The 14854-nt window shown below is 40.2% G+C and overlaps 1 protein-coding gene across 1 annotated transcript in view; it reads right to left on the bottom strand.

Moving 5' to 3' along the window:
- abcd3a (ATP binding cassette subfamily D member 3a) overlaps positions 1 to 13873 on the bottom strand; it is a 75968-nt gene extending 62095 nt beyond the window's left edge. The window contains exons 1-3 of the mRNA XM_045710587.2: positions 13583 to 13873; positions 12152 to 12188; positions 11950 to 12051 (exon numbers count right to left, since the gene is read on the bottom strand). Coding sequence (XP_045566543.1) covers positions 11950 to 12051; positions 12152 to 12188; positions 13583 to 13689 — 246 coding nt within the window. The 5' untranslated portion in view covers positions 13690 to 13873. The remainder of the gene's footprint in view (positions 1 to 11949; positions 12052 to 12151; positions 12189 to 13582) is intronic.
- Positions 13874 to 14854: the final 981 nt, after the last annotated feature.

The following is a 14854-nucleotide window of genomic DNA, read 5'->3' as shown; positions in this document are numbered from 1 at the left end:
TAACAACATGACCGGTAGAACAGACCTGTCCTTAATAACTAACAACATGACCGGTAGAATAGACCTGTCCTTAACTAACGACATGACCGGTAGAATAGACCTGTCCTTAACTAACAACATGACCGGTAGAATAGACCTGTCCTTAATAACTAACAACATGACCAGTAGAATAGACCTGTCCTTAACTAACAACATGACCGGTAGAATAGACCTGTCCTTAATAACTAACAACATGGCCGGTAGAATAGACCTGTCCTTAACTAACAACATGACCGGTAGAATAGACCTGTCCTTAATAACCAACAACATGACCGGTAGAATAGACCTGTCCTTAACTAACAACATGACCGGTAGAATAGACCTGTCCTTAAGTAACAACATGACCGGTAGAATAGACCTGTCCTTAAGTAACAACATGACCGGTAGAATAGACCTGTCCTTAACTAACAACATGACCGGTAGAATAGACCTGTCCTTAACTAACAACATGACCGGTAGAATAGACCTGTCCTTAACTAACAACATGACCGGTAGAATAGACCTGTCCTTAACTAACAACATGACCGGTAGAATAGACCTGTCCTTAACTAGCAACATGACCGGTAGAATAGACCTGTCCTTAATAACTAACAACATGACCGGTAGAATAGACCTGTCCTTAATAACTAACAACATGACCGGTAGAATAGACCTGTCCTTAACTAGCAACATGACCGGTAGAATAGACCTGTCCTTAACTAACATGACCGGTAGAATAGACCTGTCCTTAACTAACATGACCGGTAGAATAGACCTGTCCTTAACTAACATGACCGGTAGAATAGACCTGTCCTTAATAACTAACAACATGACCGGTAGAATAGACCTGTCCTTAACTAACATGACCGGTAGAATAGACCTGTCCTTAACTAACAACATGACCGGTAGAATAGACATGTCCTTAATAACTAACAACATGACCGGTAGAATAGACCTGTCCTTAATAACTAACAACATGACCGGTAGAATAGACCTGTCCTTAATAACCAACAACATGACCGGTAGAATAGACCTGTCCTTAACTAACATGACCGGTAGAATAGACCTGTCCTTAATAACTAACAACATGACCGGTAGAATAGACCTGTCCTTAACTAACATGACCGGTAGAACAGACCTGTCCTTAACTAACATGACCGGTAGAACAGACCTGTCCTTAACTAACATGACCGGTAGAACAGACCTGTCCTTAACTAACATGACCGGTAGAATAGACCTGTCCTTAACTAACGACATGACCGGTAGAATAGACCTGTCCTTAACTAACAACATGACCGGTAGAATAGACCTGTCCTTAACTAGCAACATGACCGGTAGAATAGACCTGTCCTTAATAACTAACAACATGACCGGTAGAATAGACCTGTCCTTAATAACTAACAACATGACCAGTAGAATAGACCTGTCCTTAATAACTAACAACATGACCGGTAGAATAGACCTGTCCTTAATAACTAACAACATGACCAGTAGAATAGACCTGTCCTTAACTAGCAACATGACCGGTAGAATAGACCTGTCCTTAACTAACATGACCGGTAGAATAGACCTGTCCGTAACTAACAACATGACCAGTAGAATAGACCTGTCCTTAACTAACATGACCGGTAGAATAGACCTGTCCTTAATAACTAACAACATGACCGTTAGAATAGACCTGTCCTTCACTAACATGACCGGTAGAATAGACCTGTCCTTAATAACTAACAACATGACCGGTAGAATAGACCTGTCCTTAACTAACATGACCGGTAGAATAGACCTGTCCGTAACTAACAACATGACCGGTAGAATAGACCTGTCCTTAATAACTAACAACATGACCGGTAGAATAGACCTGTCCTTAATAACTAACAACATGACCGGTAGAATAGACCTGTCCTTAACTAACAACATGACCGGTAGAATAGACCTGTCCTTAATAACTAACAACATGACCGGTAGAATAGACCTGTCCTTAACTAACACATGACCGGTAGAATAGACCTGTCCTTAATAACTAACAACATGACCAGTAGAATAGACCTGTCCTTAACTAACAACATGACCAGTAGAATAGACCTGTCCTTAATAACTAACGACATGACCGGTAGAATAGACCTGTCCTTAACTAACATGACCGGTAGAATAGACCTGTCCTTAATAACCAACAACATGACCGGTAGAATAGACCTGTCCTTAACTAACATGACCGGTAGAATAGACCTGTCCTTAACTAACATGACCGGTAGAATAGACCTGTCCTTAACTAACAACATGACCGGTAGAATAGACCTGTCCTTAACTAACATGACCGGTAGAATAGACCTGTCCTTAACTAACTAACATGACCGGTAGAATAGACCTGTCCTTAATAACTAACAACATGACCGGTAGAATAGACCTGTCCTTAACTAACAACATGACCGGTAGAATAGACCTGTCCTTAACTAACAACATGACCGGTAGAATAGACCTGTCCTTAACTAACAACATGACCGGTAGAATAGACCTGTCCTTAACTAACAACATGACCGGTAGAATAGACCTGTCCTTAAGTAACAACATGACCGGTAGAATAGACCTGTCCTTAACTAACAACATGACCGGTAGAATAGACCTGTCCTTAACTAACATGACCGGTAGAATAGACCTGTCCTTAATAACTAACAACATGACCGGTAGAATAGACCTGTCCTTAACTAACATGACCGGTAGAATAGACCTGTCCTTAACTAACAACATGACCGGTAGAATAGACATGTCCTTAATAACTAACAACATGACCGGTAGAATAGACCTGTCCTTAATAACTAACAACATGACCGGTAGAATAGACCTGTCCTTAATAACCAACAACATGACCGGTAGAATAGACCTGTCCTTAACTAACATGACCGGTAGAATAGACCTGTCCTTAATAACTAACAACATGACCGGTAGAATAGACCTGTCCTTAACTAACATGACCGGTAGAATAGACCTGTCCTTAATAACTAACAACATGACCGGTAGAACAGACCTGTCCTTAACTAACATGACCGGTAGAACAGACCTGTCCTTAACTAACATGACCGGTAGAACAGACCTGTCCTTAACTAACATGACCGGTAGAATAGACCTGTCCTTAACTAACGACATGACCGGTAGAATAGACCTGTCCTTAACTAACAACATGACCGGTAGAATAGACCTGTCCTTAATAACTAACAACATGACCGGTAGAATAGACCTGTCCTTAACTAACAACATGACCGGTAGAATAGACCTGTCCTTAATAACTAACAACATGACCGGTAGAATAGACCTGTCCTTAACTAACAACATGACCGGTAGAATAGACCTGTCCTTAATAACCAACAACATGACCGGTAGAATAGACCTGTCCTTAACTAACAACATGACCGGTAGAATAGACCTGTCCTTAACTAACAACATGACCGGTAGAATAGACCTGTCCTTAACTAACAACATGACCGGTAGAATAGACCTGTCCTTAACTAACAACATGACCGGTAGAATAGACCTGTCCTTAAGCTAACAACATGACCGGTAGAATAGACCTGTCCTTAATAACTAACAACATGACCGGTAGAATAGACCTGTCCTTAACTAACAACATGACCGGTAGAATAGACCTGTCCTTAATAACTAACAACATGACCGGTAGAATAGACCTGTCCTTAACTAACAACATGACCGGTAGAATAGACCTGTCCTTAATAACTAACGACATGACCGGTAGAATAGACCTGTCCTTAACTAACACATGACCGGTAGAATAGACCTGTCCTTAATAACTAACAACATGACCGGTAGAATAGACCTGTCCTTAACTAACATGACCGGTAGAATAGACCTGTCCTTAACTAACATGACCGGTAGAATAGACCTGTCCTTAACTAACAACATGACCGGTAGAATAGACCTGTCCTTAACTAACATGACCGGTAGAATAGACCTGTCCTTAACTAACTAACATGACCGGTAGAATAGACCTGTCCTTAATAACTAACAACATGACCGGTAGAATAGACCTGTCCTTAATAACTAACAACATGACCGGTAGAATAGACCTGTCCTTAACTAACAACATGACCGGTAGAATAGACCTGTCCTTAACTAACAACATGACCGGTAGAATAGACCTGTCCTTAACTAACAACATGACCGGTAGAATAGACCTGTCCTTAAGTAACAACATGACCGGTAGAATAGACCTGTCCTTAACTAACATGACCGGTAGAATAGACCTGTCCTTAACTAACAACATGACCGGTAGAATAGACCTGTCCTTAACTAACATGACCGGTAGAATAGACCTGTCCTTAACTAACTAACATGACCGGTAGAATAGACCTGTCCTTAATAACTAACAACATGACCGGTAGAATAGACCTGTCCTTAACTAACAACATGACCGGTAGAATAGACCTGTCCTTAATAACTAACAACATGACCGGTAGAATAGACCTGTCCTTAACTAACAACATGACCGGTAGAATAGACCTGTCCTTAACTAACAACATGACCGGTAGAATAGACCTGTCCTTAAGTAACAACATGACCGGTAGAATAGACCTGTCCTTAACTAACATGACCGGTAGAATAGACCTGTCCTTAACTAACATGACCGGTAGAATAGACCTGTCCTTAACTAACAACATGACCGGTAGAATAGACCTGTCCTTAACTAACATGACCGGTAGAATAGACCTGTCCTTAACTAACAACATGACCGGTAGAATAGACCTGTCCTTAACTAACAACATGACCGGTAGAATAGACCTGTCCTTAACTAACAACATGACCGGTAGAATAGACCTGTCCTTAACTAACAACATGACCGGTAGAATAGACCTGTCCTTAACTAACAACATGACCGGTAGAATAGACCTGTCCTTAACTAACATGACCGGTAGAACAGACCTGTCCTTAACTAACAACATGACCGGTAGAATAGACCTGTCCTTAACTAACAACATGACCGGTAGAATAGACCTGTCCTTAACTAACAACATGACCGGTAGAATAGACCTGTCCTTAACTAACATGACCGGTAGAACAGACCTGTCCTTAACTAACATGACCGGTAGAACAGACCTGTCCTTAACTAACATGACCGGTAGAACAGACCTGTCCTTAACTAACATGACCGGTAGAATAGACCTGTCCTTAACTAACGACATGACCGGTAGAATAGACCTGTCCTTAACTAACAACATGACCGGTAGAATAGACCTGTCCTTAACTAGCAACATGACCGGTAGAATAGACCTGTCCTTAATAACTAACAACATGACCGTTAGAATAGACCTGTCCTTCACTAACATGACCGGTAGAATAGACCTGTCCTTAATAACTAACAACATGACCGGTAGAATAGACCTGTCCTTAACTAACATGACCGGTAGAATAGACCTGTCCGTAACTAACAACATGACCGGTAGAATAGACCTGTCCTTAATAACTAACAACATGACCGGTAGAATAGACCTGTCCTTAATAACTAACAACATGACCGGTAGAATAGACCTGTCCTTAATAACTAACAACATGACCGGTAGAATAGACCTGTCCTTAATAACTAACAACATGACCGGTAGAATAGACCTGTCCTTAACTAACAACATGACCGGTAGAATAGACCTGTCCTTAATAACTAACAACATGACCGGTAGAATAGACCTGTCCTTAACTAACATGACCGGTAGAATAGACCTGTCCTTAATAACTAACAACATGACCAGTAGAATAGACCTGTCCTTAACTAACAACATGACCAGTAGAATAGACCTGTCCTTAATAACTAACGACATGACCGGTAGAATAGACCTGTCCTTAATAACTAACAACATGACCGGTAGAATAGACCTGTCCTTAACTAACATGACCGGTAGAATAGACCTGTCCTTAATAACCAACAACATGACCGGTAGAATAGACCTGTCCTTAACTAACAACATGACCGGTAGAATAGACCTGTCCTTAACTAGCAACATGACCGGTAGAATAGACCTGTCCTTAACTAACATGACCGGTAGAATAGACCTGTCCTTAACTAACATGACCGGTAGAATAGACCTGTCCTTAACTAACAACATGACCGGTAGAATAGACCTGTCCTTAACTAACATGACCGGTAGAATAGACCTGTCCTTAATAACTAACATGACCGGTAGAATAGACCTGTCCTTAACTAACTAACATGACCGGTAGAATAGACCTGTCCTTAATAACTAACAACATGACCGGTAGAATAGACCTGTCCTTAACTAACAACATGACCGGTAGAATAGACCTGTCCTTAATAACTAACAACATGACCGGTAGAATAGACCTGTCCTTAATAACTAACAACATGACCGGTAGAATAGACCTGTCCTTAACTAGCAACATGACCGGTAGAATAGACCTGTCCTTAACTAACACTGACCGGTAGAATAGACCTGTCCTTAACTAACATGACCGGTAGAATAGACCTGTCCTTAACTAACATGACCGGTAGAATAGACCTGTCCTTAACTAACAACATGACCGGTAGAATAGACCTGTCCTTAATAACTAACAACATGACCGGTAGAATAGACCTGTCCTTAACTAACAACATGACCGGTAGAATAGACCTGTCCTTAATAACTAACAACATGACCGGTAGAATAGACCTGTCCTTAACTAACAACATGACCAGTAGAATAGACATGTCCTTAATAACTAACAACATGACCGGTAGAAAAGACCTGTCCTTAACTAACAACATGACCGGTAGAATAGACCTGTCCTTAATAACTAACACTGACCGGTAGAATAGACCTGTCCTTAACTAACAACATGACCGGTAGAATAGACCTGTCCTTAATAACTAACAACATGACCGGTAGAATAGACCTGTCCTTAATAACTAACAACATGACCGGTAGAATAGACCTGTCCTTAATAACTAACAACATGACCGGTAGAATAGACCTGTCCTTAATAACTAACAACATGACCGGTAGAATAGACCTGTCCTTAACTAACAACATGACCGGTAGAATAGACCTGTCCTTAACTAACAACATGACCGGTAGAATAGACCTGTCCTTAAGTAACAACATGACCGGTAGAATAGACCTGTCCTTAACTAACAACATGACCGGTAGAATAGACCTGTCCTTAACTAACAACATGACCAGTAGAATAGACCTGTCCTTAACTAACAACATGACCGGTAGAATAGACCTGTCCTTAACTAACATGACCGGTAGAATAGACCTGTCCTTAATAACTAACAACATGACCGGTAGAATAGATCTGTCCTTAACTAACATGACCGGTAGAATAGACCTGTCCTTAATAACTAACAACATGACCAGTAGAATAGACCTGTCCTTAACTAACAACATGACCAGTAGAATAGACATGTCCTTAATAACTAACAACATGACCGGTAGAATAGACCTGTCCTTAATAACTAACAACATGACCGGTAGAATAGACCTGTCCTTAACTAACATGACCGGTAGAATAGACCTGTCCTTAATAACCAACAACATGACCGGTAGAATAGACCTGTCCTTAACTAACATGACCGGTAGAATAGACCTGTCCTTAATAACCAACAACATGACCGGTAGAATAGACCTGTCCTTAACTAACAACATGACCGGTAGAATAGACCTGTCCTTAACTAACATGACCGGTAGAATAGACATGTCCTTAATAACTAACAACATGACCGGTAGAAAAGACCTGTCCTTAATAACCAACAACATGACCGGTAGAATAGACCTGTCCTTAACTAACAACATGACCGGTAGAATAGACCTGTCCTTAACTAACAACATGACCGGTAGAATAGACCTGTCCTTAACTAACAACATGACCGGTAGAATAGACCTGTCCTTAACTAACAACATGACCGGTAGAATAGACCTGTCCTTAACTAACAACATGACCGGTAGAATAGACCTGTCCTTAACTAACAACATGACCGGTAGAATAGACCTGTCCTTGACTAACAACATGACCGGTAGAATAGACCTGTCCTTAACTAACAACATGACCAGTAGAATAGACCTGTCCTTAACTAACAACATGACCGGTAGAATAGACCTGTCCTTAACTAACATGACCGGTAGAATAGACCTGTCCTTAATAACTAACAACATGACCGGTAGAATAGATCTGTCCTTAACTAACATGACCGGTAGAATAGACCTGTCCTTAATAACTAACAACATGACCAGTAGAATAGACCTGTCCTTAATAACTAACAACATGACCGGTAGAATAGACCTGTCCTTAATAACTAACAACATGACCAGTAGAATAGACCTGTCCTTAATAACTAACAACATGACCGGTAGAATAGACCTGTCCTTAACTAACAACATGACCGGTAGAATAGACCTGTCCTTAACTAACATGACCGGTAGAATAGACCTGTCCTTAACTAACATGACCGGTAGAATAGACCTGTCCTTAACTAACAACATGACCAGTAGAATAGACATGTCCTTAATAACTAACAACATGACCGGTAGAATAGACCTGTCCTTAATAACTAACAACATGACCGGTAGAATAGACCTGTCCTTAACTAACATGACCGGTAGAATAGACCTGTCCTTAATAACCAACAACATGACCGGTAGAATAGACCTGTCCTTAACTAACATGACCGGTAGAATAGACCTGTCCTTAATAACCAACAACATGACCGGTAGAATAGACCTGTCCTTAACTAACAACATGACCGGTAGAATAGACCTGTCCTTAATAACTAACAACATGACCGGTAGAATAGACCTGTCCTTAATAACCAACAACATGACCGGTAGAATAGACCTGTCCTTAACTAACATGACCGGTAGAATAGACCTGTCCTTAATAACTAACAACATGACCAGTAGAATAGACATGTCCTTAATAACTAACGACATGACCGGTAGAATAGACCTGTCCTTAATAACCAACAACATGACCGGTAGAATAGACCTGTCCTTAACTAACAACATGACCGGTAGAATAGACCTGTCCTTAACTAGCAACATGACCGGTAGAATAGACCTGTCCTTAACTACACATGACCGGTAGAATAGACCTGTCCTTAACTAACATGACCGGTAGAATAGACCTGTCCTTAACTAACAACATGACCGGTAGAATAGACCTGTCCTTAACTAACATGACCGGTAGAATAGACCTGTCCTTAATAACTAACATGACCGGTAGAATAGACCTGTCCTTAACTAACTAACATGACCGGTAGAATAGACCTGTCCTTAATAACTAACAACATGACCGGTAGAATAGACCTGTCCTTAACTAACAACATGACCGGTAGAATAGACCTGTCCTTAATAACTAACAACATGACCGGTAGAATAGACCTGTCCTTAATAACTAACAACATGACCGGTAGAATAGACCTGTCCTTAATAACTAACAACATGACCGGTAGAATAGACCTGTCCTTAATAACTAACAACATGACCGGTAGAATAGACCTGTCCTTAACTAACATGACCGGTAGAATAGACCTGTCCTTAACTAACATGACCGGTAGAATAGACCTGTCCTTAACTAGCAACATGACCGGTAGAATAGACCTGTCCTTAATAACTAACAACATGACCGGTAGAATAGACCTGTCCTTAATAACTAACAACATGACCGGTAGAATAGACCTGTCCTTAATAACTAACAACATGACCGGTAGAATAGACCTGTCCTTAATAACTAACAACATGAACAGTAGAATAGACCTGTCCTTAACTAACAACATGACCGGTAGAATATACCTGTCCTTAACTAACAACATGACCGGTAGAATAGACCTGTCCTTAACTAGCAACATGACCGGTAGAATAGACCTGTCCTTAATAACTAACAACATGACCGGTAGAATAGACCTGTCCTTAATAACTAACAACATGACCGGTAGAATAGACCTGTCCTTAACTAGCAACATGACCGGTAGAATAGACCTGTCCTTAACTAACATGACCGGTAGAATAGACCTGTCCTTAACTAACATGACCGGTAGAATAGACCTGTCCTTAACTAACATGACCGGTAGAATAGACCTGTCCTTAATAACTAACAACATGACCGGTAGAATAGACCTGTCCTTAACTAACATGACCGGTAGAATAGACCTGTCCTTAACTAACAACATGACCGGTAGAATAGACATGTCCTTAATAACTAACAACATGACCGGTAGAATAGACCTGTCCTTAATAACTAACAACATGACCGGTAGAATAGACCTGTCCTTAATAACCAACAACATGACCGGTAGAATAGACCTGTCCTTAACTAACATGACCGGTAGAATAGACCTGTCCTTAATAACTAACAACATGACCGGTAGAATAGACCTGTCCTTAACTAACATGACCGGTAGAATAGACCTGTCCTTAATAACTAACAACATGACCGGTAGAATAGACCTGTCCTTAATAACTAACAACATGACCGGTAGAATAGACCTGTCCTTAACTAACAACATGACCGGTAGAATAGACCTGTCCTTAATAACCAACAACATGACCGGTAGAATAGACCTGTCCTTAACTAACAACATGACCGGTAGAATAGACCTGTCCTTAACTAACAACATGACCAGTAGAATAGACCTGTCCTTAATAACTAACAACATGACCAGTAGAATAGACCTGTCCTTAATAACTAACAACATGACCGGTAGAATAGACCTGTCCTTAACTAACAACATGACCAGTAGAATAGACCTGTCCTTAACTAACAACTCGTCATTTTAGAGTTAATTCAGTCATTTTAGAGTTAATTCAGTAGAGGATGAACTCTGTTACACCAACAGACTTCATGTCATCGAGACCTTGGCTTATCAAACAAACTGATCAGTATGACAGGTCTGCTTGGGCTCTGTGGCTGGTTTGGTTTTTATACAACACACAAACTCAGGCAATATTATAGAACATGTAAACTAGAACAACCTTCGCAAATTAAAATTGTCAATGATCACACTTAACGAACTAAATATCTGTTGAGAGACACACACGTGCATAGAGGAAGAGATAAGTTGTGGCCATAAAAGTGACGCAATGAAGGAACACAAAGGCCATGGCCGATTACCACAGAGACTAATTACTTCAAGGTTTAATGCTTATCATGTGGTGCTACAGAACACAACTTATCGTCCTAGACATCTACTTACCAGGGAAGTTCATCCAGTTTTACATGTGGCCTTATTTGCACTCTTTCTGTGCATGTAGTTGATCCCCAAACCGTTATTATTTTATAAATATATTTTGTTTTGTTAGAGTCCTCACTTGCGATTGACTGCAATGCATTATGAAAATGTATCTAAGCATGTTATAAAACACTCCAAACCAACTTATATTACATCAGAATCTCATTCTGGATAATGTCTCTGCACTCAATTCTTGAAAAGAAATTCCTCTGTCTCATAAATCCAGATTTTTTTGTTGTTGTTGTAAACAGCATCATTCAAACATGGATTTATGGCACAGGAGGGGGAAAAAAAAAAAAATTCTAACATTTTGTGCAGAGACATTATCCAGAATGAGATTCTGATGTAATAGGAGTTGGTTTAGAGTGTTTTATAACATGCTTAGACACATTTTCATAATGCATTGTAGTCAATCGCAACTGATGACTCAGCAAAATGTGACAACCAATTTCCGATGTAACAAAACATACATTAAAAAAAATTCTAAATGGGTGGGGGGGGATCTGCTACGAGCACAGAATGAAAATAAGGCCACATGTAAAAATAGGGGAACTTCCCCTTTAATAATATTATTCACATTACATAATAACAGACTTATAAAATGCCACTGGGAACTACTCTGAGCTTGTTTTTTTGTTTTGTTTTTTTTTGCTCAATATGTGACAATATTGGTCTGTAAACAACAACAACAACCCAACCACAAGGCCCACCTCTTTGCAGAACCATCGAGGCACCATGATCCGGATGATCTTGCTGATTCTGAGGAAGAAGACATAGTCCACCGCCGCACGGTCTTTCTTAGCTGCTTTGTCCTGCACAAATAACAGAGCCAAATGCAGGCGTCAGGGGATAAATGTGGCATGTAGTTGGACATTTTATACATTTGTTGGATGTATGTGCTTGTATACTTACGTCATTTCTCAACACCAGTTCAGAGCCCCCTTTTTTACTGTAAACGATATACAAACGGCACATAGTCAGGTACAATGTTCCAATTAGAACAAGTGCAACGTCATGCAATGAACACAATACCAAAGGCAAAATTGATTTAGTTTCATTATCGTCATAAAATCGAGTGTATGGTGTGTAGGTTGAATGTAAAAAGAGATCACATGTAGTCTTGGCATAGCATTTCACTTCTAAGGAATGTGCTATTTTTAAACTGTCCCAAGAACCTTTTCAAAAATTGCATCAAAAGGGCAGCAAGCTGCTAATAAGAAATAGTGACGTCTGTTACATTGTTGCAATATTAGCCCTGATTAGCCAATGATATATCGAGGTTTAACCCTAGATGACTGACTGGGGGGGCGGTATTGAAACCGCCACACAGCCATTTTGGTACTCCTCCCTCCTTTGTAAAAAAAAAAAATCTGAAAATTATAGAAATGCATTTATCAACATCTATATTCATTTTTGAAAAGTATATTATATATTACAGTTATATATTACATCTTATTACATACTTAAGTTATATTATGTGAACAGAACATACAAAAATATATATAAAAACATTTGTTAAAGTACTATGTTACTATCCACACTACAACAAAGACATACTTAAATGCATGTAATTTTGTTCTTAAAACATTTTCATTGAAATACTGTAGAATTCAAAAAAAAATTATCCAATGGAGGACCAGCCAGGTCACCTGTGATACAAGGCAGTATTCGATATGGGGATGGGAGTAAGCATCTGTCTCTGACTCCAAAGGCTGCAAGTTCAAATCCAGTGTTAGAAAGTTGTTTTTGAGATTTTTGTTTTAAGCCTATCCCAAACATTAACCATTCAGAGTTAATGCCTAACTGTACGATTTCAGAGTTAATGCCTACCTAAACTTACCCATAAAACACTTCGACGTTTGAGAAAGATGGATGAACGTCTAACTCTGATATAAGACAGAGCTCATTGGAAGGACTGCTCCTTCTGAGGAGTACCAATATGGCTGCAGGTGGCATCAACGCCTCATTAATATGAAGTAAAACTAGCTATTCAGGGTTTATACACATCATTGCGACTATTCCCGCTGCACCGGGGCATAAAGACCTCTATTGTTTGCTAATGAGGCTGGAAATTTACATTGACAGAGATATAACAACACAAACTTATTGTTACAACATGCGATATGCACAGCCATCAACTCCTGTTTCTTATAGATACCTGCGATATAAAACAACTACAATATCTCACTGACTTTCAGACTTTACACCCGTCAAATGGGACAAGGTTTCTTGGCTTGCTGGCCACAAGTTCTGTGAAACAGTAACCCATAGCATGGGCAGTCTAGCTACGCATAATTAAAGTACAACAGAGACTCGATTCCAGTTTTGTTTTCAGCAACATACCCGCTTGACTTGCCTCTTCTTCGTTGCTTCAGGATGTATAAAACGAGTAGGACTCCACCAGCTATCGAAGAGTTTTTAGCTGTCAAGTATTTACTGACCGCCGCCATATTACCTACAGTATCAGTGGACCAAGTGCGCACCGACTAGCATGCTGGGTAGTGTGAAGGGAACAAATGAGAGGAGTCCCTCACCGCGCACCGACTAGCATGCTGGGTAGTGGGAAGGGAACAAATGAGAGGAGTCCCTCACCGCGCACCGACTAGCATGCTGGGTAGTGGGAAGGGAACAAATGAGAGGAGTCCCTCACCACGCACCGACTAGCATGCTGGGTAGTGGGAAGGGAACAAATGAGAGGAGTCCCTCACCGCGGACGAGTGGGAGCATAGGTTAGTAGGATAGAGGGGATGGTTCAAATAACTGCTATGGCTTAGAAAAATGCAGAACACCTCAGAATAATCCCTTTATCCCGGCTATGTAGCCTATTCTAAAACCCATGGATAATTATATGACATGACGATATTAAAATGAACAAGCTGTATTGCAAGTGGGAGTGCTCCTTTGATATAGGCTCGGTTATAGCAAGGACATAGAAATAAACAATGGCATGACATATCGCCGAAAATCATCCACAGAAAACACTTTTTTTTCTGGATTGGTTGGGTTATTGGTCTCTCTAGCCTACCCTTTGGAGAACGAAAGAGTCACTTTCATGGAGAAACATGTTTTTTTATTTTATTTATCGTAAACCATAATTTTAGGCTTAGTTATAGTGAAACACGTCAAGTCTCGTCTTCATTTTGACAGCTCCGTTACAAGAGTGATTTTGGTCATTCAGTAGTAAATCGAGCTATTTTTGCCCCAAGTGGTTCAACTCCACCATTGAAATCGTGATATGGGGTGCCTGCTGCTACGTCATCTCTAGGACGGGGTTCGGTATACAGTACACTCACCTCTAGATGTGCTGGTGCGTGGTACCATCTCAAAGATTACTGCACGGTTTATTATTTCACAATGGTTTTGCTAAGTGGAGTGTGCCAATATAAACTGAGTTTAACAAAACATTAGGAACACGTGCTCTTTCCATGACAGACTTGACCAGGTGAAAACTATTATCCCTTATTGATGTCACTTGTTAATAAATCCACTTTATTCAGTGTAGATGAAAGGGAGGAGACAGGTTAAATAAGGATTTTTTTTAAAGACTTCAGACATGGATTGTGTGTGTGTCATTCAGAGGGTGAATGGGGAAGACAAAATATTTAAGTGCCTTTG

The sequence above is a fragment of the Salmo salar genome, chromosome 29 (assembly GCF_965601325.2).
Source record: "Salmo salar chromosome 29, fSalSal1, whole genome shotgun sequence".
NCBI lineage: Eukaryota > Metazoa > Chordata > Actinopteri > Salmoniformes > Salmonidae > Salmo > Salmo salar.
This window is presented reverse-complemented; position numbering and strand designations above follow the sequence as displayed.